The sequence below is a fragment of the Dufourea novaeangliae genome, unplaced genomic scaffold (assembly GCF_001272555.1).
Source record: "Dufourea novaeangliae isolate 0120121106 unplaced genomic scaffold, ASM127255v1 scaffold11, whole genome shotgun sequence".
In the NCBI taxonomy this organism is placed as follows: Eukaryota; Metazoa; Arthropoda; class Insecta; order Hymenoptera; family Halictidae; genus Dufourea; species Dufourea novaeangliae.
Window position 1 is genome coordinate 2,141,055 of NW_015373895.1, and position 26,468 is coordinate 2,167,522.

At 35.7% G+C, this 26,468-nt stretch overlaps 3 protein-coding genes across 3 annotated transcripts; 2 read left to right on the plus strand and 1 right to left on the minus strand.

Annotated features, from left to right (window-relative positions):
* Positions 1–1,992: 1,992 nt before the first annotated feature.
* LOC107190010 (leucine-rich repeat extensin-like protein 3) lies at positions 1,993–3,613 on the plus strand. Its single transcript, XM_015578728.1, has 3 exons — positions 1,993–2,136; positions 2,869–3,110; positions 3,192–3,613. Exons 1-3 carry the CDS (start codon positions 2,096–2,098, stop codon positions 3,611–3,613), a joined length of 705 nt encoding a protein of 234 aa, XP_015434214.1. The 5' UTR covers positions 1,993–2,095.
* Positions 3,614–4,429: 816 nt separating this feature from the next.
* On the plus strand, positions 4,430–26,107 carry LOC107190510 (RNA-binding protein 42-like). The gene is made up of 6 exons (XM_015579323.1): positions 4,430–4,573; positions 5,306–5,547; positions 5,629–6,006; positions 6,089–6,283; positions 25,592–25,983; positions 26,095–26,107. The coding sequence occupies exons 1-5, from the start codon at positions 4,533–4,535 to the stop codon at positions 25,714–25,716; spliced, it is 981 nt and encodes a 326-aa protein (XP_015434809.1). The 5' UTR covers positions 4,430–4,532; the 3' UTR covers positions 25,717–25,983; positions 26,095–26,107.
* On the minus strand, positions 6,327–14,588 carry LOC107190521. Its single transcript, XM_015579334.1, has 4 exons — positions 14,316–14,588; positions 7,959–8,300; positions 6,768–7,000; positions 6,327–6,688 (listed from the first exon to the last, which is right to left on the minus strand). Exons 2-4 carry the CDS (start codon positions 8,171–8,173, stop codon positions 6,516–6,518), a joined length of 621 nt encoding a protein of 206 aa, XP_015434820.1. The 5' UTR covers positions 8,174–8,300; positions 14,316–14,588; the 3' UTR covers positions 6,327–6,515.
* Positions 26,108–26,468: the final 361 nt, after the last annotated feature.

Consider the following 26,468-nt stretch of genomic DNA (forward strand, 5'->3'; position numbering starts at 1 on the left):
GATTAGTAACAAGAGAGGGGACACAACAATATGCACAGTAAATAAATTGATGGTTGTCGAATGCCTGCAACAAACAATGGGTTAGTAACAAGAGAAAAGACGAGTATGAGACGCGCGCCCACCCTCCGCGACGGCTCACGAGAAAGTGAGGAAGCTAACGCCGTTATGTATTGGGCGTACGCAGGTTGGTTCGTGTTGAACTGTTTTTGCCGGCTTGAACGACCTTCCTTGAACGACCCAAACACCGGATGGTACAGCCAGGTACGGCAATGGTACACGGCGTACACGGCTAGGTCAATAAACTGTGTGACGCAACATCATTAGCGCGTTGAACCGACGGAGAGCACCGATACCGCGGCTCGCTCTACCGCTCTCGTGTTTGTATGTTCATATTCTCCAAATAAATATCATTTTTAACTAATTTGTTTAAGCGACATGTTCCTTTTAAAGATTTAGCTCTCCAGTATACATCCCTAAGACCGTTATTTATTATTCATTTCATATCGTTAAATACGATTTTTCTTACAGGATACAAATTTCTATTACTGTATCACAAATTAATTGCAAATATGAAACTTCTTTACTTTTTTCTCTACTTGAACATTCTAATTTCATAGCCCTAAACTGGGTACCTGAAAGTATTTCATTGCATTTTTATGTAAAAGATTTTACTACTTTCTAAAAGACTCCGTGTGATATTTGATAGCCTAAAAAACAATGTGTCGATACAGGGTTTCGATTTATTTACGAAACTAATCTGACCAGTTGCTGTATTCTTTGACACTAATTTTCAAGAAAATAAAACTTCTGTATGTCACTTAATTTGAGAGACACGTAGCTGAATATTAACATACGTTCATTATTTAATTACTCGCAATAAATAAAATTTTTGTAAGTAAATAACGTGTAAGTAAATTCATACGTAAAAATTTACCAATTGCCAGAAAGTAATTGTTCGTGCGTATTAAGATTCTTACAATAGGCAGTAAAACTATTCATACTCCCATATAAATTATAAATATGTAAATGTTAATAAAAGCGGTGTATATATTCTCCTACATGTAGATTTGATAAACTATTTATAAAACTACATCTATTCTGAATTTATCTGTTACAAATATACAAATGTAAGGCAAGATATAAAAACGAATAAAACAAGAACATGTAAAAAGTAACATTAATAGAATGTCCATTAACGATGCATTTATAATAAATTGTCTTGTAGTTAAGTGAAAAAATATATACTTTTCCGTTTCATGTTTCATGATTGTCATATTTATCCCTTCACCTTAAACTGAAGCATCGGATATTTTTATTCCCGTCAAATCATATATGTAGATACACGCAATATGAATGGAATATATAACACTTCATTTGTGCTAATAATACCCAGAATTCATGCTTTATCGGTAACGTCGGGTATTGACACTAAAATGGTAACAGGGTTACGTAGCCCTATGAACGTGAGACAGAAAAAAAGCATTAGATGATAGGTCTATTCTATACCTAGTCGGTGATTATATCGTATAAAGTAAAAGAATACTTAGAAACAATGAAGAATAATGAATAAATTAATGATTATAAATTATAATCTACATGTTACCTAGCAAATCATTCTTTTAGAATTTCTTGTTTTTTCCACTGGTTTTTACAAACACGAATAGTAATGTAATTCATCGTAAAATCATATTGAATACGTTTTTCTGTTTAAAGATCAAAAACTTACGGTCGCAGTGAGCAAATTCACTCAAAATAAAAAGATTGCAATCACGGTCGTGAATGAAGTTAAATCACGACCGTGATCGTGATTCGGCGATCACAGTGATCACAGAGGAAATGAGAGTGCTAAGTTGCACGTTGCAGGTTGCACTCCCTGTCCGAGAAGGTAGAATATGCTTGGATAAAATACCCACGGGAGGCATGGAGAGGGTAAGCGCTCGCGCGGTTATCCCACGTTCCGGCACTTCCGGCATCAGTGTTTGGCATCACGTATGAGGATTCGAGTTACAGGCGTACAGCTGAGGAATAAGTATTTTATTTGCTAATAAGCATACATTTAGGATATTAAACGCATCAATAAAAGCAAAGTAGCAAGATGGACGACAAACTTCGACAAATGGAAGATGAAATGAACAGGTATTGTGTTAGTTGTAAGCTTTATAAATATTCTAACCTTTCTAGATCTTTATGTTATCATTCCATGTGAATTACATTTTCGTTTCCGAAATTGTAGCATCATTTACTGTCAGTGGAAAGAATATAGTAACTTCCTAAAACATCACAAAGTGAGAAGCAAATATATACTTTTATGTCAAATGGGTATCCAAGGTCACAAGTTAAGAATGGTCCAGGGTTTATCTTTTGGGGTACTTGCCCTCAATTCAGAGCACCTCAAACAAAGAACCAATATAGGTAGAAGGTTGAATCAAGATTTGGATAAACAGAGTCTATAAGTCCACTACTTGCAGTTGTTTAAGAAGGACTGATTTTTCAAAAGTCACTATGTTTGTTCCACTGAAAATATAAGTTATACGAGGTGTCTCAATTAACTTGATCACCTTAAATAATCACTTAACAGTACACTTTATGCAAATTTTGAGGTGTGGAACTTAAATAGCATCAAGGGTCACATCCTTATAAGATTTGTCCTTTAATGCCATTTATGTTCCACGCCTCAAAATTTTCATAAACTTAAGTCATTATTTGGTGTGATCAAGTTAGCTGAGACACCCTGTATATTATGTTATATATTGCTCATTTATTAGAAAGCAAGTAAATGAGTACAAATTTGTATACAGGTAACCATGTCTATATATTTATCTATAATGCAATATGGGTTTAACTAATGATGTTTAAACAATCTTGTAGATTTGAGGCTGAAATTGGTGGTCAGTTGGTTACTCCAATGGTCAGACCTGTAATTGGTGCAAATACATATAATCAAGTAGCTAGACAATTGGAGCAACACGAATTACCTACACCAGTTGTTGCTGCAGCAGCAGCGTCATTAGCATTTCCACCTATGATTGGGTTTCCACCTCCTCCACCTCCACCACCACCACCACCGCCACCACCTCCTATGTTAATTCCACAGCAAGTAGCAAGACAAGGTGAATACTTATAAAATTGCGTACTCTATGAAGTTATATTCAACTGTGATGCATTTTCTAGAATAATATTATTTGTTACAGGTACGGTTCCTTCTATTACAACATATTCATCACCTGCACAGATAAGTAATCCGTATTTACCAAATATGGTGGACCCGTGTTTAACCGCTACTCCAAAAACATATGAATCCACGCCAGCACCAATGATTCATCCAGACATTATTGAACAGATTATCAATACAAAAATCCCAGAAGATGAGATGAAAAAGAAACCAAAGGTGAAAGGAGTTAGCACGGCGGCCGAATTAGCAATTAGTCAAGGAAAGGCCAGTTCTATTATGGCAAATGCCAGCGCGGAAGAGACTCATCCAAAGGGTAAGGGGAAGAAAAACAAGAAAATTGTTCGTATGGCTGGTGGACAGATATGGGAAGATCCTTCTCTGTTAGAGTGGGACGACGGTAATTACTCAATTTCATTTATATTAATTAGACATTTTATTTAGCCTTACAGAATGTCCATTAACGATGCATTTATAATAAATTGTCTTGTAGTTAAGTGAAAAAATATATACTTTTCCGTTTCATGTTTCATGATTGTCATATTTATCCCTTCACCTTAAACTGAAGCATCGGATATTTTTATTCCCGTCAAATCATATATGTAGATACACGCAATATGAATGGAATATATAACACTTCATTTGTGCTAATAATACCCAGAATTCATGCTTTATCGGTAACGTCGGGTATTGACACTAAAATGGTAACAGGGTTACGTAGCCCTATGAACGTGAGACAGAAAAAAAGCATTAGATGATAGGTCTATTCTATACCTAGTCGGTGATTATATCGTATAAAGTAAAAGAATACTTAGAAACAATGAAGAATAATGAATAAATTAATGATTATAAATTATAATCTACATGTTACCTAGCAAATCATTCTTTTAGAATTTCTTGTTTTTTCCACTGGTTTTTACAAACACGAATAGTAATGTAATTCATCGTAAAATCATATTGAATACGTTTTTCTGTTTAAAGATCAAAAACTTACGGTCGCAGTGAGCAAATTCACTCAAAATAAAAAGATTGCAATCACGGTCGTGAATGAAGTTAAATCACGACCGTGATCGTGATTCGGCGATCACAGTGATCACAGAGGAAATGAGAGTGCTAAGTTGCACGTTGCAGGTTGCACTCCCTGTCCGAGAAGGTAGAATATGCTTGGATAAAATACCCACGGGAGGCATGGAGAGGGTAAGCGCTCGCGCGGTTATCCCACGTTCCGGCACTTCCGGCATCAGTGTTTGGCATCACGTATGAGGATTCGAGTTACAGGCGTACAGCTGAGGAATAAGTATTTTATTTGCTAATAAGCATACATTTAGGATATTAAACGCATCAATAAAAGCAAAGTAGCAAGATGGACGACAAACTTCGACAAATGGAAGATGAAATGAACAGGTATTGTGTTAGTTGTAAGCTTTATAAATATTCTAACCTTTCTAGATCTTTATGTTATCATTCCATGTGAATTACATTTTCGTTTCCGAAATTGTAGCATCATTTACTGTCAGTGGAAAGAATATAGTAACTTCCTAAAACATCACAAAGTGAGAAGCAAATATATACTTTTATGTCAAATGGGTATCCAAGGTCACAAGTTAAGAATGGTCCAGGGTTTATCTTTTGGGGTACTTGCCCTCAATTCAGAGCACCTCAAACAAAGAACCAATATAGGTAGAAGGTTGAATCAAGATTTGGATAAACAGAGTCTATAAGTCCACTACTTGCAGTTGTTTAAGAAGGACTGATTTTTCAAAAGTCACTATGTTTGTTCCACTGAAAATATAAGTTATACGAGGTGTCTCAATTAACTTGATCACCTTAAATAATCACTTAACAGTACACTTTATGCAAATTTTGAGGTGTGGAACTTAAATAGCATCAAGGGTCACATCCTTATAAGATTTGTCCTTTAATGCCATTTATGTTCCACGCCTCAAAATTTTCATAAACTTAAGTCATTATTTGGTGTGATCAAGTTAGCTGAGACACCCTGTATATTATGTTATATATTGCTCATTTATTAGAAAGCAAGTAAATGAGTACAAATTTGTATACAGGTAACCATGTCTATATATTTATCTATAATGCAATATGGGTTTAACTAATGATGTTTAAACAATCTTGTAGATTTGAGGCTGAAATTGGTGGTCAGTTGGTTACTCCAATGGTCAGACCTGTAATTGGTGCAAATACATATAATCAAGTAGCTAGACAATTGGAGCAACACGAATTACCTACACCAGTTGTTGCTGCAGCAGCAGCGTCATTAGCATTTCCACCTATGATTGGGTTTCCACCTCCTCCACCTCCACCACCACCACCACCGCCACCACCTCCTATGTTAATTCCACAGCAAGTAGCAAGACAAGGTGAATACTTATAAAATTGCGTACTCTATGAAGTTATATTCAACTGTGATGCATTTTCTAGAATAATATTATTTGTTACAGGTACGGTTCCTTCTATTACAACATATTCATCACCTGCACAGATAAGTAATCCGTATTTACCAAATATGGTGGACCCGTGTTTAACCGCTACTCCAAAAACATATGAATCCACGCCAGCACCAATGATTCATCCAGACATTATTGAACAGATTATCAATACAAAAATCCCAGAAGATGAGATGAAAAAGAAACCAAAGGTGAAAGGAGTTAGCACGGCGGCCGAATTAGCAATTAGTCAAGGAAAGGCCAGTTCTATTATGGCAAATGCCAGCGCGGAAGAGACTCATCCAAAGGGTAAGGGGAAGAAAAACAAGAAAATTGTTCGTATGGCTGGTGGACAGATATGGGAAGATCCTTCTCTGTTAGAGTGGGACGACGGTAATTACTCAATTTCATTTATATTAATTAGACATTTTATTTAGCCTTACACATACTTACAATAATTCGTTTGTATATGTAGATGATTTCCGAATATTTTGCGGAGACCTAGGGAACGATGTCACGGACGAGATGTTAGTTAGAGTGTTTGGCAAATATCCCAGTTTTCAAAAGGCAAAAGTCGTCAGAGACAAAAGAACGAATAAAACGAAGGGGTTTGGATTTGTTTCCTTCAAGGATCCACAGGATTTCATCAAAGCGATGAAAGAAATGAACGGTGAGTCGAGAAAAAAAGAAATTTTATTTTTATTTGTCTTGCGTTCTGTTTCTGTATACATTCTCAAGTTGCATACGAGAGAAGAAGTCTGAGGCGGGTTTATATTTAAATGAAATTTTTCATAAATAGATCTTTATAGGGGTACATTTAAGAATTTCTAAGAACAATTCTACATGCCAAACTTCTGAGATCATTTCATTTGTATTGTAACATTTCGATCGGTAAATTCTCTTCATTTGCCAAATGGGCCCCATCCATAAGATATAAACAACTGCGGTATCATCGAGTACTGTCTTCTTGGCTGAGTGGAAGCTCCATTGCGCAGTGCGATACGATAATTAGGGTGGGCTGCAGAGGATGTAGAAGTGGCACTCGTTTTTGATATTTCTTGTTGTTGGGCAGTACCTTAAACAATACTACAAATTAATATTTATACTGCGTAACCGACTGTTTTACTTATCTACGACCTTGGATATGTTCTTACTTGCTTGTTTTCCACGAATACCGTGGGGACTCATGTAAAGAACAGAAAACGGCATCCCGCCAGCGCCCCAGCTACGTGACATAAGTACATCCTTCTTGAGCAATCTGTTACCACTCTGTTTACTGTTGTGCAACGACGACTGAGTTTTCTTCTCTATTACAGGAGCATTGTCGTCCCAGGATTCTATAATTGTGTTAGGATCCATATTTACTGCCTCTCGTCGTATGTGAATTCTAAAAACCAACAAGAACAGGTTATCACAGTATCTTATAGGATAGGATATACAGGGTGTAACAAAAATGTTGGAAGACCCGTGAGGTGACTTGAAACAAGTTTTTCCTTAGCAAAAATGTTATCCGAGGCTTTGTTAACGACATGTTAACGAAAAACCCCGACCAATCAGAGCTCGAGTCTGCTCCTATTGAATATGCCTACATAGTTTCAAGTCACTCCGTCAAATAGTTTCTGAGATATCGTGGCAGCCATTTACAAAAATGTCGTTTTGAGAAAAACGCGTTTAAAATTTCGATTTGAACCAGCGCGCTGCAGCACACCGCTTCAATTAAAGGCTAATAACTTTCTTATTATTTCGAATCGGGCGAAATCCTTTTGGGATTATGGTTTTGAAATATTAAGCCTTGAGAAAATGCTTCTCCATTACATTGTAAACATTTCTGATAACGTTGTTTTATTGTTTTCATAACTTTGTTTAAATTATCTGTTATGACAATAATGTCGAAACGGTGTTTACGTTTACTATATAGTCATGAAGCGTTTGAGCATCTTCTTCAATTAAGACATTTTTTGAAAATATCTCTAGGTGAACTACTAATTTTTTTGTCACTGTTGCACTTAAAAAAAAATCTAAGGGTCTACAGATGTAGTGCTCTTCGAGCCATTTATCTTTTTCCATTGGCATTTTTTCATAAATGCATTAATAACGAAATTATGCCCTGAAACAATGGCGTGGACCACCATCTACAGTGTAGTCGCAGCTTAATGCTACCGCGGAAATTCGGCCGGCGGACTCGCGTTCTGATTGGTCGGGGGTTTTCGTTAATATCTCGTAAACAAAGCATCGGATAACATTTTCGCTAAGGAAACACTTATTTCAAATCACCTCACGAGTCTCCCATTTCCGGGTCCTCCAACATTTTTGTTACACCCTGTATTTTCTCGGTGGACATATACTTCGACAGGTCTTCCTGTGTGGGGATGCTCTCACGAACTTCCTCTACCGGTAACAATTCCCAGCAACCCCCATTCGAGGAGCATGGAGGTATCACTGTGTCAATCGTGTTTCCATTCAAATTATTCTTCAGACTCGTCAAGGGTACGGCCAGGGACAAAGTCGATAACATGGCCAGTGCAGAGACAAAGAGGACAGCAGCAGCCGGGAACAGCATTTTCGTTAGCTTTTCCGTTCGTGTGGCTTCTCGTTCGTTATTGATCGCGTGTTCGTCGAGCGTTTCTTTCTCGAAACGCGTTTCGTGGTTTTGCTACAGCGGCCCGTCGGTTTCCCTTCCTTCGATTCTGAAAAAACACGACGAACGGTTTCGAGTCAGCGGTCTTGTCATCGCGGGCTTGAACCGCGATCGTAAATTCAATCGAAAGCGGCCGCCCGTGCCAGTAACAAATGCGTAAGATTGCGTCCGCCCGATGGCTGTTATTAGGCCGCTCGCAAATTCTCTATTCGACGACAGCGGGGCTGGGTTGTTTACGTTTTCGTGAAATTTCTGCAATGGGTACGACTATTTATACAACATTCCAGCTAAATTTAGTACCGCGACACTCGTACACTTGCCGATTTTAGTGACTGTGGCTACGGGGCCGCGATAGGAAAAGACTTTGTCACCGCCGTGAGATTGACGGCGGTAAACGTTGAGCGATTGGAGTGACATCGGGACATTTTTTTCTTCGAATGTTCTCGGAATTGTATTATTAACCACTTTGTGATGACGATGTACCGGCTGGGGGTGAACGATTGCGGGGAAAAATAGCGTGGGGTGACTCGGGTAACACTAATCCGAGACGAAGAGAGTTCACTAACCCTTAAAGTATACCTTATGAGGGTAATTCGATCGTGCGTAGGATCAGTCTTCCTTCAAGAAAGAAGATTTTATAATATGGGATGGGTTTTAACCCCCTGCGGTCCTATATCGATGCAGATTCGACACTCTTCTCACGTTTACTTCTTTATTAACACGTTGACTTGCGTGTCACTCATTTCTAGTGGATATAAAAGATGCATAGAACGACATTTCTTGAACAATTTTATAAACTGTTAATTATTCTCGGTATTCTCACGTCTAGTAAACTTTCAAATATATCTCTTGTTATCACGTATATACTTTTTCTGCTTTTTAATACACTTAATTCTGTTCTTACACGGTAGCTACGTTCCCGTAAAATCCGTGCAAAAAATGAAACCGTGAACCTTCAGACCATAAAAATCAGTAAAACCATTACGATAAATCAATTAAAAACTTTTCTTTTTAATTGAGAGCAATATCTTAGAAAAATAAATAGATACATTTTTTCTTAGAGTTACAATTAAACAAAGATTTTCCAATAGTTAAGTTTATCGAATCGTGTTATATCAAGATAAATGGTACAGAGAGTTTAATTTTTTTTTAGATCATGCAAAAGAAATCCGTGCAACCACAGAATTGATTGTATATTTATACAGGCTGTAACAAAAATGTTCCAGGTCCCTAAAATGGGACACTGGTGAGGCGATTTGAAACAAGTTTTTCCTTAGCAAAAATATTATCCGAGGTTTTGTTAACGAGATAAAATTTTTGCTAAGGAAAAACTTGTTTCAAATCACCTCACGAGTCTCCCATTTCAGGGACCTGCAACATTTTTGTTACACCCTGTATATGTATTAGAATGTAAACGAGACTAAATACTTTTTGTTTACAAGGCATGAATAATAATTTTTTACTTGATGGTAAAAATGAATTTTTATAGTAAGGCGTTGAATAAAAGGCTTTACACCAATGAGATGCAATAAAGTTAATGAAATAAATAGTCTGATAAATTTTTGTACATGTCGTTTCCGTTGCGTTAAAGGAAGGTTTTTAACCGTTTAGTAATTTTATAGTTATTACTGTGGTAGTTAATTTCTTATCAGATTATCAAAAGGTTAAAAAAATATTTTTATATCCAAATAGAACTGTGTGATATAATACTAAATTATATTTTTTTTTATTTCTTTTTAAACATATGTTGCCACATGAAATAAAAATGCATATTGATTTTAAATGCTAGTGATGGATGAAATATTAATGTACACGGTTATAGGACCTACACTATTATGGATACACTACTATTTATGGACTATAAAAATGGAAATTAGGATAAACGTCCGCAGGCTAGTTATATTTCAAATCATTGTTCGGACATTTCTCCGAGTCTCAAATTAGAAATAATAACAGGAAAATATGGAAGAAATATTTTATTCATTTCTTTTCTGTTCTTAAATAACAGTCGTTTTAATATAATTGGAAATAGTGATTGTAAAAATAATAAATCTTCATTAATCTAATGAAAAAGAAACGTTAAAATGATCTAAATAAGATCACTTCTTATTTAGTCATAAAAAATGACATTTTTATAAAAATTTGGGTGGTTATAGATTTTTTCATGGAGATTGTGATGGCACGGAAAAAGATTTGTCAACGATTAAAGGAAATTAAAATTAAGATCATAGTATGCAAACTTAGGTTTCAATACGTTTGGTAGTATCTTCTACCTACGCATCTCCACTATGAGCGCCAACGTCACTTGTTTCCCTTTGATTTGTTCGACGAACTTTCCAATTTTTTTCTTAAAAGTTAAAACAAAATTTTTTTACAAGAAACAAATTTTTTTGTTTTTTTCCAACTTATTGGTACATTTTTTTTCCATTTCAGTATTTTGTAGTACTTTAAAATGTTAATCATTCAAATTAAATTGGTAAAATTGATAAAAAGTATAAAGCGCCATATGGAGCCCCAGCTATATACGATACTAAACGCGTAAAAATCAGTAGTTCAATAATTACATAGATCCAAATACGAATTCAGTCTATGCTCGTTACATCGCGATAGAAACGAGCATTTCGATCGTTCGTATTACCTCTTCCCTCCCCCTACACTTACCACAATATCCGTTATTAATTATTAATCATTATTAACCGTTCTGATCCGATTCACCTCGGTCTACCCTAATCGATTACTCGTGAGCACCAAAGTGATGTCAATTACTGATGGTAATTGATTATTCTTGTTATCCCATGGAATATATAATCATCTTCTAATATCCGAATGTGGATTAGCAACCGCGGTCATCGAAATGTCATAGGAGTCTGCGCACTACATAGCACACCTCGAGTAGTTCTGTTGCATTCAAATCACCGCGGAACCCATATAAACGAAATCCCGATCACCTTTCTGTTTCGTTGTGCCAGTTTTGAAAAACTGAACAGACGTACACAGAAGCTCGAATAATTATTTTAGCAATAACCCTAGTACTAATTACTGTTGGCATTTTCAAGGGCCTCTGCTGCACTATTGATTGGCCAACAGATAGAATTGTCACCCATTTTTGCAACTGGGCCAACAATCATACTCAACATAGGGCCCACGTCACTATACTACGAAGGGCCAACTGGAGGTTTCTTTCTGTAGGGCCAATTGTTGAGTATCTGCAATAAACCAACAATAGAAAGACAGTTGGCTATACTACACTTCCATAAAATCCTTTACAAATATTTGAAGGAGTTTAACACTGGAAATAATATTTATAATAATTATATACATGTATAAATCGTATATATATATTAAACGGGTAAACAAGTGTTTTACCAGCAAATTTACCTTTACAATTTATTATGTACAATTTATACATGTAGCTAATTATTACAAATAATTATTATAAGTTATTTCCAATCTTCTGTCCCCTGACTCTATTTTCACAAAATCTGAAGTGTCAAACGTGTTGCGCGACAGTAACGAATTATGAGTATATTCATAAATAAGAAAACAAAAAAATCAATTTTAAATGTAATAACAAGTTTTTGGTTGTAGCAACGTTTCTGACGTCTTGAAGACTATATTTAAATGTTGGCAGACTTTAGGTGGGCCAATGTTGTATTATCATTGTAAATTTCTTGTTGATTAACCAACTATAATAATTGTAGGTCCAACATTGGATATTCGTTGGCAAATTGTCATAACTCTTTTGTCGTAGGCCCTATTTTGGGAATTTGTAGGCAAAAACACTAACTATATCCCAACTAACTCCCAACTGTTGGATACCGTTGGCCAACCATAAATGCTACTAGGTGAACATTAGAGATCTACCAAAGCAGTCAGAATGACGGGTTTGTAAACTCTAATAAAAATGATTAAAATGTTACAGTAGCATATTTTACGAGATTTTTTGCAACGTTTATTAGAATACACGAATAAAGAAATTTAATAGGTAATTTATAAATCTGTATAGGGTGGATGTCCTAATTACTGCCACCTTCAGATTGTAGCATAACTTATTTGAATCATTTTACGTGCCCTTTAACCTAAAAATCGTTTCAGTTTCAAACATAATATTATTTAACATTCCTTTCATTAAAAAAAAATAGTTTTATACATTAAATACGAAGAATTAATTGATAATTAATTAAAATCTGCGAGCAATCCCAGTGTCCCCATAACTGCCACTTCAAAAATTAAACTAATTCTTATATACTTTAACAATTTATTTTGTACAATATAGGTTGAATATCAAAATTACAACTCCCTCTCTAATATAATTTCGCAATGACTTCTTACTTACGTAGTCGCGCTTTTAACGCTCAAATAGCACTTTCATTTATTCGACATTAATTTTTAAATACCAGATACACACGATTGTATGTATTTCTTTGTTTTTATATAAATCAGAATCCCAATTTAATAATAAAATTTTTTCTACCCAATTCTTTATACATTACGGTTCTATTAAGTAAAATAAATGAAGTGGCAGTAATTTCCCTAGTTTTGTAAAACTGTCACTTTTGTCGATCCGATGGAAATGGGTATGCGTTAATTGTCTGTGTTCTAGTGTTAGCCCCTTAAGTGGGAAGAGATTCGATTAATTTTAATAATATTATAATAAAGAAAACACTTTTCTTGTTTTCAATTAAGTTGGAAAATGGGAATTTTGTTTTGCAGCTGGTTCTAGTCAAATACTCGACAGCGCGAATATTCTTTTCCCTCTTAACCCACTCACTGCATCTTTTTGGTATCTGGCACAAACATTTTTTTTTTCATAAAATGTAAAACCAATAAGCAGGCATTTTAAAACTATTAAAAACATTTCTTGTTTATAAACAATGTGTTCGCACACGATAAATAACGAAGTAGTAGTCAGAGTAATACCGTTTATCTAATGTTTGGATATCGTTTAACCCTCATCAGTCCCTAATTTTCTCAACTTAATTTGTCCTTCGGTGTCAAATTGACCCAGTGGTAAAAATTAATACAATGAATCGATAAGTAATTAAATTTACAAATTCTTAAAATAAAAATCACGAAGCCTCGGCTAAATTTACGTACACATGAGAGAATAATGTCATTTCGTAAGACAAAACTGTGTCAAATTGACACAAAGGGCGAATGAGGGTTAAAGAAGTTTAGTACTGCCGATCGGCAAAAAAAGGTTTTAGATATTGTCACTAAAGCGATGAAGTAGGCGTCTATTGTAGTAAACAAATGCAGTTAGCGGGTTAAATGGTTAAGATTAATTTAATTTGATCTTTTCTCTTTATCTTTCCATAAACAAAATCACAATTTTTTAACCTTTTAGCTACGGTAGTACTGCTGTATGGCTAGCTTTGCCACGGAGTGCACGTAAACGACGTTAGTACCGTAAACGGTGTATGATTCTTTCCACCATGCATTTAGTCATGTTTACAAATAAATAATGTACACGATTTACAACGTGAGATAAACAGGTAAGTCACTATAGTGGCGTATCGTTTAAAAGTGTCACTTACAGAAAAACCATTATAGTGGCGTATCATTCCAAGAAATGACCTAACAAGAAGCCACTATAGCGGCGTACTAGCTAAAAGGTTAACAAAGAAATTTTTTAACAATTATTCTTTAAAAGAAGAAAAAAAGAAATTTCCACCCACTGATATTCCAACTCCCTTTTATGAAGAGGGGCATCGCATGAAAGGGGTCTAGACCAAAGACGGGAAACTTCATTAACTATATAGATAAAGAGTTTCGAATAACGAATAAAAGACAAAAAAGTACTTCGTCATTTTTAATCGTATAAACGAGGAAATTCCAATTATTATAATAAAATAATACTTCATTTTGACCGAGTCGACATTTGGCAAACAATTATTTAACCTCAATTAACTCTTTAAAGTTTGGAATAATGCCCTTAAATACTGCAACTTTTTCCTATCTATTATTCGAATAAAATTGTCCCCAACTCTGGTCTAGACTGACGGCGAATTTCGAAACGGGGATACCCCTTTCAGCGTGGATCAATGGGCTCGTAAACACTCACCGTCGAAAGGTCACACGACCGTCTGTTCGTTGTGGTGTTCCTTGTTTCTTTTTTTTTTTCTCTGCGTATTCGCTATTCGTCGCTTCGTTACTCGTCGTCGGCTCTCTCCCGTGTCCGGATGAACCGCGTTCAGCTACGGGCTGTTCTGTAATCCTCGCGGCGGAGCGCTCGGACATCCGTTCGCCCGTCGGGGGTGGCTGCGACGGAGTGCGTCGCGACGTCGTACGTCCCGCTACTCATTCAGCAACCCCTACCCCAACTGGTCGGTTGCTCCCCCCCCCTTCCCCGCGCGCGGACCCCTCTCCAACGGGACGAGCAGACAGCCAATCGTGCGTCCTCCCGTCATGTGCTCGGCGTCGCGAGGGCCGATCGAGCGCCCGTTCCTCGTCATCTCCGCGATCACCGCGTCGACATCGTGTCCATCGTCGACGTCCCCCCGTTCGGTGGCCTCGTGATGGTCGACGTCGGAATTTCTTGCTCCCGAATTGTTTCCCATTCGCGGATGTCGAGCCTACACGTTTTGTTCGCGGGACAGAAGCGATCCCGATGAATCAGCGTCACACGGAATGCTCTCTCCTCCGTCATCTCATCGCGTGCTTGCTCGTTGACCACGCGTTCTCGCCCCCAGTACGGATTCCGGGCATATTTCCGTCGATATATTTATTGCACGCCGAGGGACACGCTCGATTACAAAATAAACATATTGTCACCGAACGCGGTCGTATTTCAGTACGGGATACCACGAGGACGCCCCCCCCCCTGCCCCTACACGGAGCATTCTTGTTGCCGAATTGGGAGGAGGGTGGGGAGTCGGTTTTTAACCCACTGACAATGATCGTGTAGCGTAACGACACCGAATATGAGGTCCTATTTAGGTTTGATTAACCCTTTGACTACAAAAAGCGTATACATATAGAGACAGTGGAGGACAAAAGTATTCGTACACCCTTTGAGGGATCTCCCTACTGTGACGAGTAAAAAATGAGGCGAAATTTAGGAATTTTTTTAGAAAAAACTATGAGGTATATCGATGTTAAACTTTTTTCTATGAATTCGTATACACTAATAGGATAAGCTTAATTTTTTTTATTTGAATTGTCATTGTTGCCTCGTGTTCATTATCAAAGATTCCACTAAAAGAACTATTAAATGACACCGATGCTTCATTTGCAGAAATGAATTTTTTAGAATAGTAGTTGAAAACAATAAGTGCAAACATGAACATCTCAAAATTTTTATTTTTTGTATTGCAAATTCAAATAATCATATAACACTCTAATGTACTAAAATAGAGTGAAGCGAAGGGAAGATTATCATCACAATCTTAACAACATGTTGACATTTTTTGTAGAACTTTCTTTTTCCGGTATCATATTATTTATTGTACGGGTAATTTTAATGAAATAATTGATTCAAGTCATTGTACGAATTTTGACACAGCAAAACCAAAAAAGGGAAATGAAAAATGAAACAAAATAACCATTGAATGATAGACGAAATAAAACATTGCTAAAAATTGGTCTGTAATGTTCAAAATATAGTATTATTGACTGAAAACATACTCTTACGCCGTGGGGGTCATAGATGACCGGCAGCAAGATTAATGTATTACGCATGATAAGTTTGCACAATACATATAATCATATTGTGTAATATATTATTATATGATTCTATTGGGAAATCACTCTTTGGCGTTGAAGACAAAACAGCGGAAACACGCTCGGCAGTAAACGTGTTAAACATAAAAGCCTCGAGCTTCATATGATTTTAGCCTAAAAGACTCAGTCTTTAAGGCTACGCTTTGTAGCTTCAAAGCTCGAGCTTTATACAACATTAAGTATAATATATTTCAATTTGAGCAAAATCCCAGACATCGTGTACAATAGTGATCCGCTTGGTATGGAATAACCCATACAAATATTATACAATAGATGACGTTCCTAAGTTTTTACTCTTGCAGATATTTGTACTTAAGTGTAATTAAGAGAAAATATCTACCTGTGTTACGGGAAGTATAGTGAACTTTAACTACATTGCCGTGGTCGGGGCTGTATTTCGGTGCTGTTTATTTTACTATCAAACAGAAAATGCTCCGATTCGCCTCGGTCTACCCTATATTCGATCACTTTTTATACAATATTACTCTTTCACCCATCTCCGTTATCGACACCGTCTTTTCGTCACTGTCCGCACTTCTTCATGCTAATTGCCAGCTCGAATGATCGATTCCTCAATCAGCTGATAGACAAGCAAACACTCGGCCGACTGCGTTGGTAGAATGTACACTGCTCAAAATAATTGAAGGACACGAAGGAGAAACCATACCATCGATGGCCGTTTCGTGAACACCGGTGTGCCTTGTTGTTTACAACTCGCAAGTATGTTTTTGCTTTTCCGTGAAAAAGAGAAAAAAAATCTACACAGGCCGCAATCATAAGCGGTAACATCAGCGGGGAAGAGTTGTTTTGTTGTGCAAAAATAAGGAGTAGGTACGGAATGGTAAAGGAGATAAATAAAAATTCTTTCATACAAATAGGGGAAAGGTGTCTAAAACGATCCCTCGGGGTAAAATGATTCCTGGCAGCCCGTGGCTATTAGTGGTGCTATATCGTAATGTCGTTCTACAATAGTTCTTCATGAAGTGCCATGTGAATATCAGTGCTCTGTGCGTTGTTCACAAGAAAAATTTAAAATTACTGCAATTTATCTAATAAGGGAGGTTTCCCAACCCGGAGACGCCGATTTCAATGAAACTTCGTACGTTTGTTAAGCAAGCAAAAATAAAGGACACGTATTTTCTTTTATCGGCTAACATTCACTTTAAGGGGGTGAAACCACTCCCCAAAGTTTCGACCCAGAAATACTATCTCGAAAACCAGAAGAGATACAAGCCTTGAACGCCGCAAACAATTTCAAAAAATGCACTACAAGGAAACGCATGAAAAGTGATAGTTCAACCGATGAGTGTGAAGAAGACATTGTTCTGAACGATGAAAGTGATGACGAAGAAAATTATGATGTAGAATGCTTGTTTTGTACAGGAGTTTATTCTTCAGATATACATGGTAAACAATGGGTTCAGTATATCAAGTGTTACCAGTGGGCCCATGAAGACTACAGTGCAGACGCAAGTAATTTGATATGCCCAATGTGTGAAAAAAGACAGAAAAAAAATAAGTTTTGACAAGATGAAACCTGGATATTATATTAGGCGTCCAGTTTTTGAATTCATGTTTTTACATACTTTTCATTTTTATTTTATTATGATGGAACTCTATCTGTTTTGTTATAATTTCTAATATGTTGTAAAAGTGTACACATCTTACATTTAAAACGTGTATCGTATTTCAGTAAAACTATTTTTAATCGAGAATTATGCGTGTTTAAAAAAATGGCTCTCATATTCGGCTACTTTACTCTACCCGGACGGCGAATCTACAAGTGGCGCGTCGAGAATTCGGTCAGACGCAACAAGTAGTTCGAGCACACGGAACCTGCAAACCGGTTCGACGGTTCGGGTCGTGGCAGAGATGGGCAAACTAATTATCTAGATAAAAAGTTTCGAATAACGAATAAAAGATAAAAAAAAAGGATTTTATTATTTTTAATTGTTTAAACGTGGAAATTTAAATTTTTATAATAAAATAATACTTCTTCATGAATGAATCGACATTTGTCGAACAATAATTTAATCTCATTAACTGTTTAAAGCTCGGAACGACACCCTTAGATACTGCTGCTTTTCACTGTGTATTATTCGAATAAAATTCAATCCAAAATTCGATCCAAGTACTAACGCGATGTCTGCATCGAGGAAATAAGATTTGAAGAATTGAAGATTTTCACGAGCTCAGAAAAATGATTTTTATGCGAAATAACATTTTCTAACGTAATTTATAAAGTTAGGAGCAAATGTAGAAATTTATTTTCCCTCCGAAGTATCATGTTGGGCTCAAAATAAAATAGAAAAATTATTGGATCCGATGAAAGTTTTGTCTTTTATTACATTTCACAGAGTCCTATATAAATGCATATAGTCCTAAATAAAATTTTATAATTCTGACATAAAGAAATAAATAAAGAAACTGTAATTGTGGTATATTAAAAGAATCTCTTTGCTACAGAATACCTTAGATATCAATTTTCAGGAAAGAGAATGTCGCAAAAAAATAGCAGTGGTTGTTGGGATCTGTTCATTTACGCTACGTGATCTGGTGACAAAAATTAAAAGCAGCCAAATCGGGTCAGCTGTCCCATACGGAGTCAGTGCCGTTTTTGGCCGTTCGAAGTACAATTTCTTTGTTTTAATATCCTAAATAGATATGCTAAATATTTAATTTAAAAAAAGGGAAAATATATCGGAGGTTCGGTTTCCACCAAAAGAAACCAAAAACAAAATGCATTGTTGTGTACATGTATAAGTGCAACAGCAAAGCTTGTGTTGACATTGCAGCTCTGTAAAAAGGTTTTTTAGTGCATTTGAAAATTAATATAAATATATGCATCTACAGTATCTGACAAATGTATTCGGACAAATAAATTTGTTTAATATTTGTGAATAATACAATGTATTAACATTAAACTAATTGATTGGTTCATAGAGAAAAGGGTAATGAATAATTTATAGCAATAAATTTAACGAATTTTAACAAGAAAAATATATTTCGAAATAATAAACAAAAATTTAATTGACAGAAGTATTCGGACAAGTGTCAAATATTACAGAAATTATAAGATGAAGGAAAATTGACAAATTTATGGATGCAGAACGACGAAATAACTTAATATTTTGTAGAACAACTTTTAGAATCAATGACTGCTTGCATCCTTTTAGACATAGACTTCAAAAGTTTCTGTATTGTAGTAGGAGGAATGTTCTGCCACTTTTGGAGGAGTATTCCGTATAATTCAATGGCGTTTCAAAATTTTCCATTGCCAATACTCAATTTTAGGTTTTAGACTCTCACTGTAGTTAGAGTTCACTGTATCAGTGATTTCGAATCGATTGAAATACAAACTCTTAAATGTCTTGTTAGTCTCGTTAGACTCGTAACAAAATGGACTTACACCAATTCCCGACAAAACTGCTTGTTTATCAGTTGATCCTTTATTCTGCCGCGAGAAGTAGAGCCACCGGAAATGATGACGCTTTGAACGGATATACGAATGATTGTTTGAGGTACCTGCTAGTCTCGACGTCACCCGTTGAGAGCCAGGTGGAACCTTGCGATCTCTCTGACTAAAGCTACACACCTGATCCGTGGCTTTGCTCTAATAGTTTTGTCAAATGATTGTTTGATTTTTATTTTATTTATTTATTGCTTTCAAATAGTAGTTTTAAAAGTAGTTTTTTGAATAGTAGATCATTTTCAACTTATAATTAATTAGATTAGTTTTACAATTATTAATTATTGTAAGTAAGGGATTAAAGTATTGCGAGTTTTCTTTGAGAAAACTGTAGAACGTTTCGGATCACTTTAGAAAGTTCTGTGGTGTGAGTATACTGGGTGGTCCACGCAACTTGTTCACTCTGAATAACTTCTAAAGTATGCATTGTATGACAAATTTTTGTATAGATAAGTTGTATGGTTTGCAGGGATACGTTATGTAATGCATACATTTTTATTGTAAGTGGAGGCGTTTCGGAGATTTGGAGGTCAACTTGGTTTTTTTAAATGAGTAAAAGGGTACTAACATTTATTAGCCGTAAACCTAATAATTAATGAATAATTTCACTTTGTTTCTTGAAAATGGTCTGTGCGTAATATTAAGTTGATTGATGATAACTTCTCAAAACTGATGAACACTTATGATGACTTCAATACTGAATCACGGACAGAATAGGCGATTACAGAATCGGTCATTTTGTTAAATATTGTCACGTACACTCCGTGGTCTTACGAAAATCTTTGCTGGTATTGAATCTTCACCTTGATATTACGCACAGACCAATTTTCAAGAAACAAAGTAAAATTATTTTACTCATTGCTAGTATCGTACGAAGCTAGCGATACATACTTGTATCGAATTATATTTTCCTAACCTTGATACCCAACACAAAAGTTCTTTATACCTTGAGAGAAAATAAAATACAATACAATACTTTATATATTTAATTAAATATTTAATACAAAACATATAAAGAAAAATATGTATAAAGTATATAGGTACAGTATACGTAATATATGATATACATAATAAATAAATATGTATGTAAGTACCAGTTATCAGGTATTATTTGTACAAGCATAGGTACTTAGTTTCAGAGATATTCAAAAAATATTTAACTTGGGGCATAAACTCTGCGACGCAGGGCGATCCCAAAAATATCTAGACAAACCAAACCAATCCATCTTTCTAGATTCTAGAATATATAACAAGACAATAATGTGGTAGTTAAAAAAAATGGGAAAGTCCCTTATTTTTGTAAAAACATCAGTAGCATAAATAATTCATTTATTAATGATAAAATTAAATGAAATATTTAACAGAAACTGAGACGAATAACGCAGTCTTTGACTTCACAAGTGAATTAAATTTGCTAAATTTAAGTAGTAAAATATTTCATTGGGTGGATAGCATTCATATTGAACAAGGTTATGTCAAACATAGCATAGATGGTAGATGGAAATGCTGCAGGAAACAATGCAAGAAAACTTGTTCTATATTTGAAAATGCCATTTTTGGAAGCTCACACCTAACCATATATACCTACATTATTATAATATTGAAAATATTTAAATACACATTGCATAATTATTAATATAAACAACATTCTCTTGCGTTGAAAGTAACTACAATATCAAGCGTTGATGGGTCGATACTTCATTCGATACGAGTACTTTTTTTCGATACCTACTTGGTATCGCAACCGTACGTATTGATACCAAAAGTACTCGGTATCTAAACAAAAGTATCAAGTAATGTACTCGTATTTACTTGCATTGATTCATCCCTATTTGTAGCGTTTCGGACGCGGTGTATTCGTTACCTGTTCTCTGGACGAAGGAAAAGTCGTTATAAATACAATTGAAAATTAAAATAAATAATCACCCATATAGGTGCCGTTTAGTTAAATTTAGTTCCAAACGATAGTAACTTTTAAATATATCAAATAATATGCTAAAAACAGCTAAAATGATAAAAAATACAAATATTAATAACAGAAACAAAGAATTATATAATTACTCACGTTTTTCAGGAAGAAGAGAGTAGACTAGAACTACTCGCGTAGTGGAGTACTTGAATAATTGAAATTCGGTTCAAGGGAAGTTCTACTGTATTTGATTTATAAATACGTGGTCCAAATACAAGCGGTTACAATAGATCAGAATGGATTTAACAATTCATTGTACTGTTTCAGAGAAAATGCGGGAAAAAGGTGGAAAAACAGTGGAGAATTTGTCTTAGAATCGTTCGCCGAAGAAGTGAACGGAAATTTTTCCTCTTTAATCGAGGGAAAAAAGTTATCGTATTATTCCAGTCTATAATTAAAATGTAAACGCGGGCGAAATTTTTCTTTGAACGAATTAACCTCTCAGTGCATGATGAATTCTGAATTCATGAATGATGAATTCTGCGAAAAATCGCTCTTTTGAGCGAGATCCATCGGGCAACACTTCTGGTCACTGTGTCTCAGTTTCCAGGTGAATCTTAATCTCGAAATTTTTTCTGTGTAATATACGCCTATAGTACAAGTAACTGGCCAAATTTCAGAATTTTATCTCCTCTCCCACCAAAGATAATTGGCCCTAAAGTTTGCATAAGTCACGGAAATCGGGATATTTGAGAAATTATAGAAAAGGGATTAAATCTCAGACTTGAATTTTATCAGCCAACTAAATTGGCATGTGCTCTACCAACAAAACCCAGAATTAAGTTCTAGTAATCAAACTTGCAAACTGGACTCATGTTTTGGCTAGTAAAGTTAAGTTTAGGTGTATATGTTAAAAATTTTAACTTATAATGTTGAAGGACCCGGAAGAAATGGAAGACTCGTGAGGTGATTTAAAACAAGCTTTTAATTAGCAAAAAAGTTATCCGACGCTTTGTTAACGAGATATTAACGAAAAACCCCGACCAATCAGAGCGCGATTCTGCCGACCGAGTTCCCGCGGTAACGTTGGCTACGCGCTGTCATTGGTCGGGGTTTGTCGTTCATATCTCGTTAACAAAGCCTCGGATAACTGTTTTGCTAAGGAAAAACTTGTTTCAAATCAGCTCACGAGTCTTGCATTTGCGGGTCATCCAACATTTTTGTAACACCCTGTATAATGTCGACATTTCATATCCAACGACCCAGTATTTTCTTCTGTTCCTTTTTTTATTAAACATATGGTTCATTCAAGCGATATTTGGTCTGCAAAAATACACCCACCGCAGGCGTGATAATGGAACCGCAAACATTTACAATTGCTTTTATTCGACTGGACGGTCGACGATTTCTTCCCAGATATGCATTCTTTTATGTGAACGTTTCGCAGGCCGCCTATTTCACTTGGAAATTAATCTTGCAGCCATTTGTGGCTAGTCTGCGAATTACATCTATGACTGAATTGCTGGTATTTAGGGATAATCAAATTTAATTTTACATTTACACGTTCGTTACCGTTATATTGTTTCGAAATCGTTCTTCGTCTCAAGGCACCGTTGGTCTTCCATTATTCCATTCAGTAGGATGCAGAGTGTACCAACTGATAGAGATCACTGAAATATCTACTTTTTTTTGTAATCAGAAATGTTAGAAGTTCAATTTGAATGGTTTCGAAAGATGAATACTAGGGAAGAGGAAAGAAATATTTTTACTTTTTTGGAGGGAAAGAATATACTTTTTGATAATTATACAGAATAGGCGAGCCACCTCCGATTTCAATGACCTTGAAATATGTTGTCAAGGTCATCATTTTGAACAACTTTATCGAGATATATGCAAAAATATATTTACCACTATGTAGGTATATCGAATGCTAAGTATTTATTAAGATTTCCTCTTAAATTAAGGGTGAATATTTACAGTGTTTGTGTATTATAAACATATATATGTTATGAACTAACCGTTAAAACTGCAATAACAAACAAATATTTTTCATTATTTTATTTAGCGTCTTTGATGTTTCGCAACTAGGATACTCGACTAAAAAATCGCAAACAAAGCTCCAACACGCGTCCCGATAAATACTATCTATCAGATTTGTTACAGAATTTTTGCGCATCATTAAACAGAGAAAACAGAGGAAAAACTGATTATCCGAATTTTTCCCTATTACTACTCTTCTGATGGAGATAGATGGTTGAAACTTGGCACAGACTGTTTTTTCTTGACAAGCTATCGAATGGTATATTACAAGACTAAATCGGTCTAAGAACACTTTCGACCCCTTATTCTGCTATACACTTTATTCTTTTTTTTTTTCGACTTATTGTTTCTTATAGAATCACCTCCAGCCCGGCCGTACTCCTCGGCCTAAGACATCCTGTATTACAATTATTTTCTTTTAGCGTTTACTTTCAATTCCATCCGAACGAAGTAAAATATTTCGAAATTCAATTTTTCGATTTTTGTACACAACTCATGGGACTGTGCGTCACCTCAGTTTGATCCCCGAACGAGTCGAAAACAAAAGGAAACAAGCAATAAAGTATTCGCAACGAACGCCTTCGATCGATCGCAGGAGAAAACAATACACCCTAAATGAGTTTCCTTTTAATATCCACGGATGGGCAATATTAGCCCTTCGTCAAGATTTTCACACAGGGGAAAAGGGTGCGGGACATCGTAATTTGTTTTTCATGAAAACCACTCGGCCGACGTTCCATCCCCTTCATCTTTATTCGAGAAATAATCTTTTGAATTGCGTTTATACATATGCCAAAACTTCGTCCCATATCGGTCCCAGGATATCGAATCTCTGCTTCTAAGAGTACGTTTATGTTCGAGCTTACAAGGACAGGGACTCCAAATGTATGTCTCAGATTTAGTTCAAACTCTTCTCACTTAAAGTATAGACTATGCACAAAAAAACCCTAGTAGGGTTCCGCCACATAAGCCTTCGTTATTGCGAAAATTAACAATAAACATTTTAAAGAGGGCAAGATGAGACATAATTTGAAATACTGAAGACAAGAGCGGTGTAGCCGAGTTGGTTAATCTTTTTAGGCTAAATATTTTTTTAGTTCAGAATAATTTATTCTGAATAATCTATTTAACTTATATAAGTTTCGAATATAAGTAAGAATTTAAAAAAAAAAAGGTATGCGGGAGTTCAACCGTCGACCTCCGGATTGCGAGATACTCGCTTTAACCGACTCGGCTACACCGCTCTTGTCTTCAGAATTTCAAATTATGTCTCATCTTGCCCCCTCTAAAATGTTTATTATTAATTTTCTCTGTTTTTTAATTTCTTTGTTTAATTAATTTTCTTTTGTTTGTGCATAGTCTATACTTTAAGTGAGAAGAGTTTGAACCAAATCTGAGATATACATTTGGACTCCTCTCCTTGCTAGTTTAGGGAGTAGAACCTCGATTATCGGAATGCGCTGTTAATAGTTTCAAGACTCGGACAACACGTCCGAAAGTGGTCTGTTATAATGTCTGCAGAGAAATATATTCCTAAATTCAATTATTTATTTTTAAACGTAAAAGGAAAACAAATGTATTAGGGTGCATTATAATTTAGACAATTAGAATTCACTAAAAGACAACATAAGTAAACTATCCCAGAATTTATACTTTCAGTACGTAGTTTTTTGTCAACAGTTCTAGTTTCTGTGAAAAGAAAAGATAAAAAGTGAGAAATCGTAAGAGTGCCATAAGAGCTGTGTTAGAAACTGAATTTTTGACAACAATTTCATCATTGACTCAATCCAATAATTACTAGGAAACAAAGCCTCGAACGCAATTTCCTCATTCTTCATTTTTTTCTCAATTGGCATGTGGAATCCACCCTGTGAAACTGTTGTTAACACCGTATACCATATGGAACAAAAAGAACAAACGTCATAACAGAAGATTTCATCGGGATCGTTCCGAAATACAGAGTCCTCCCGATTATTGTCTGGCTTGCTCTCCACGATTATTGTCCAAGCGTTATCCCCACCACTGGAGGGGGAAGACCTACTTTGTTGCCCCTCCGCTTTTGTTGCCGAGGAAAAAAAAACGAATTTATGAGGGTCTGAAGCATTTCTCCTTATTTGATTATTGTCCCGGCATGGACCCGAGTTTGGGACAATAATCGAGACGAGTCTGTAGATGTAATCGAAGGAATTTTTGGTTTCAGGCCGTTACGTGGGCTCGCGTCCCATAAAGCTGCGCAAGAGCTCGTGGAAGCAGCGAAATCTGGAGTCGGTGCGGAAGAAAGAGAAAGAGAAACAGACGTTAATCGGCCTTCTGACCGGCCGGTGACGCGATGGGACTCTCGCCCTTTCATTTCCTCGGATCGTCCTCTGGATCATCTCGCGATCGTTGCTTTTCTCGATGTAACAGCTGTACTTGAGCTCGGGGGCCGCCCTCTTCAATCGCGAAAAACTTAATTAATCATGAATTATGCGAAGATAATACAGAATTAGCCGATCGATGAGTTTGATTCGTTAATTTTAAATTAACAAGTTGATGTACGCATCGTGAACGAAGCATTGTTACGATCGACGACTATGTAAAAACTGTGCGTAAGTAAGTGCAAATAAATTCTTACCGTAATTCGATTCGCTTGAGATGTTCTTATTATGGTTTTTTTTTCTTTTTTTTTTTACGATTTTATTTGCCGTGCTCGATGATTTCAAGCCCCATCTGGCCCGAATTCAACGAAGAAAATCCAACAAGGTATGTGAAAATTGTTATTTAGTAATTATTAGATCATCGTTATTATTTTATTAGTGTCATTGTGTAAGTGACAACCTTTACTTATTTTATGTTCGGGTTGTATGAATACACAATTAGAAAAAGAACTTCAGATGACCTAGGTAGCTTGCAAAGGAAATTTTGGTAACCAGAAATTTGTGATTTTTTTTTAACTTTGCCGTTTTGAGGATGTTTGGATACCTTTGTGTATACCTTTCTGTATGTCTTGGAAGCTGTAACAGATATACAAAAATTGTCACGATGAAAATTTAAAAGGAAATTGTTAAAAATTGTTATTTAAATAGATAAATAAACTA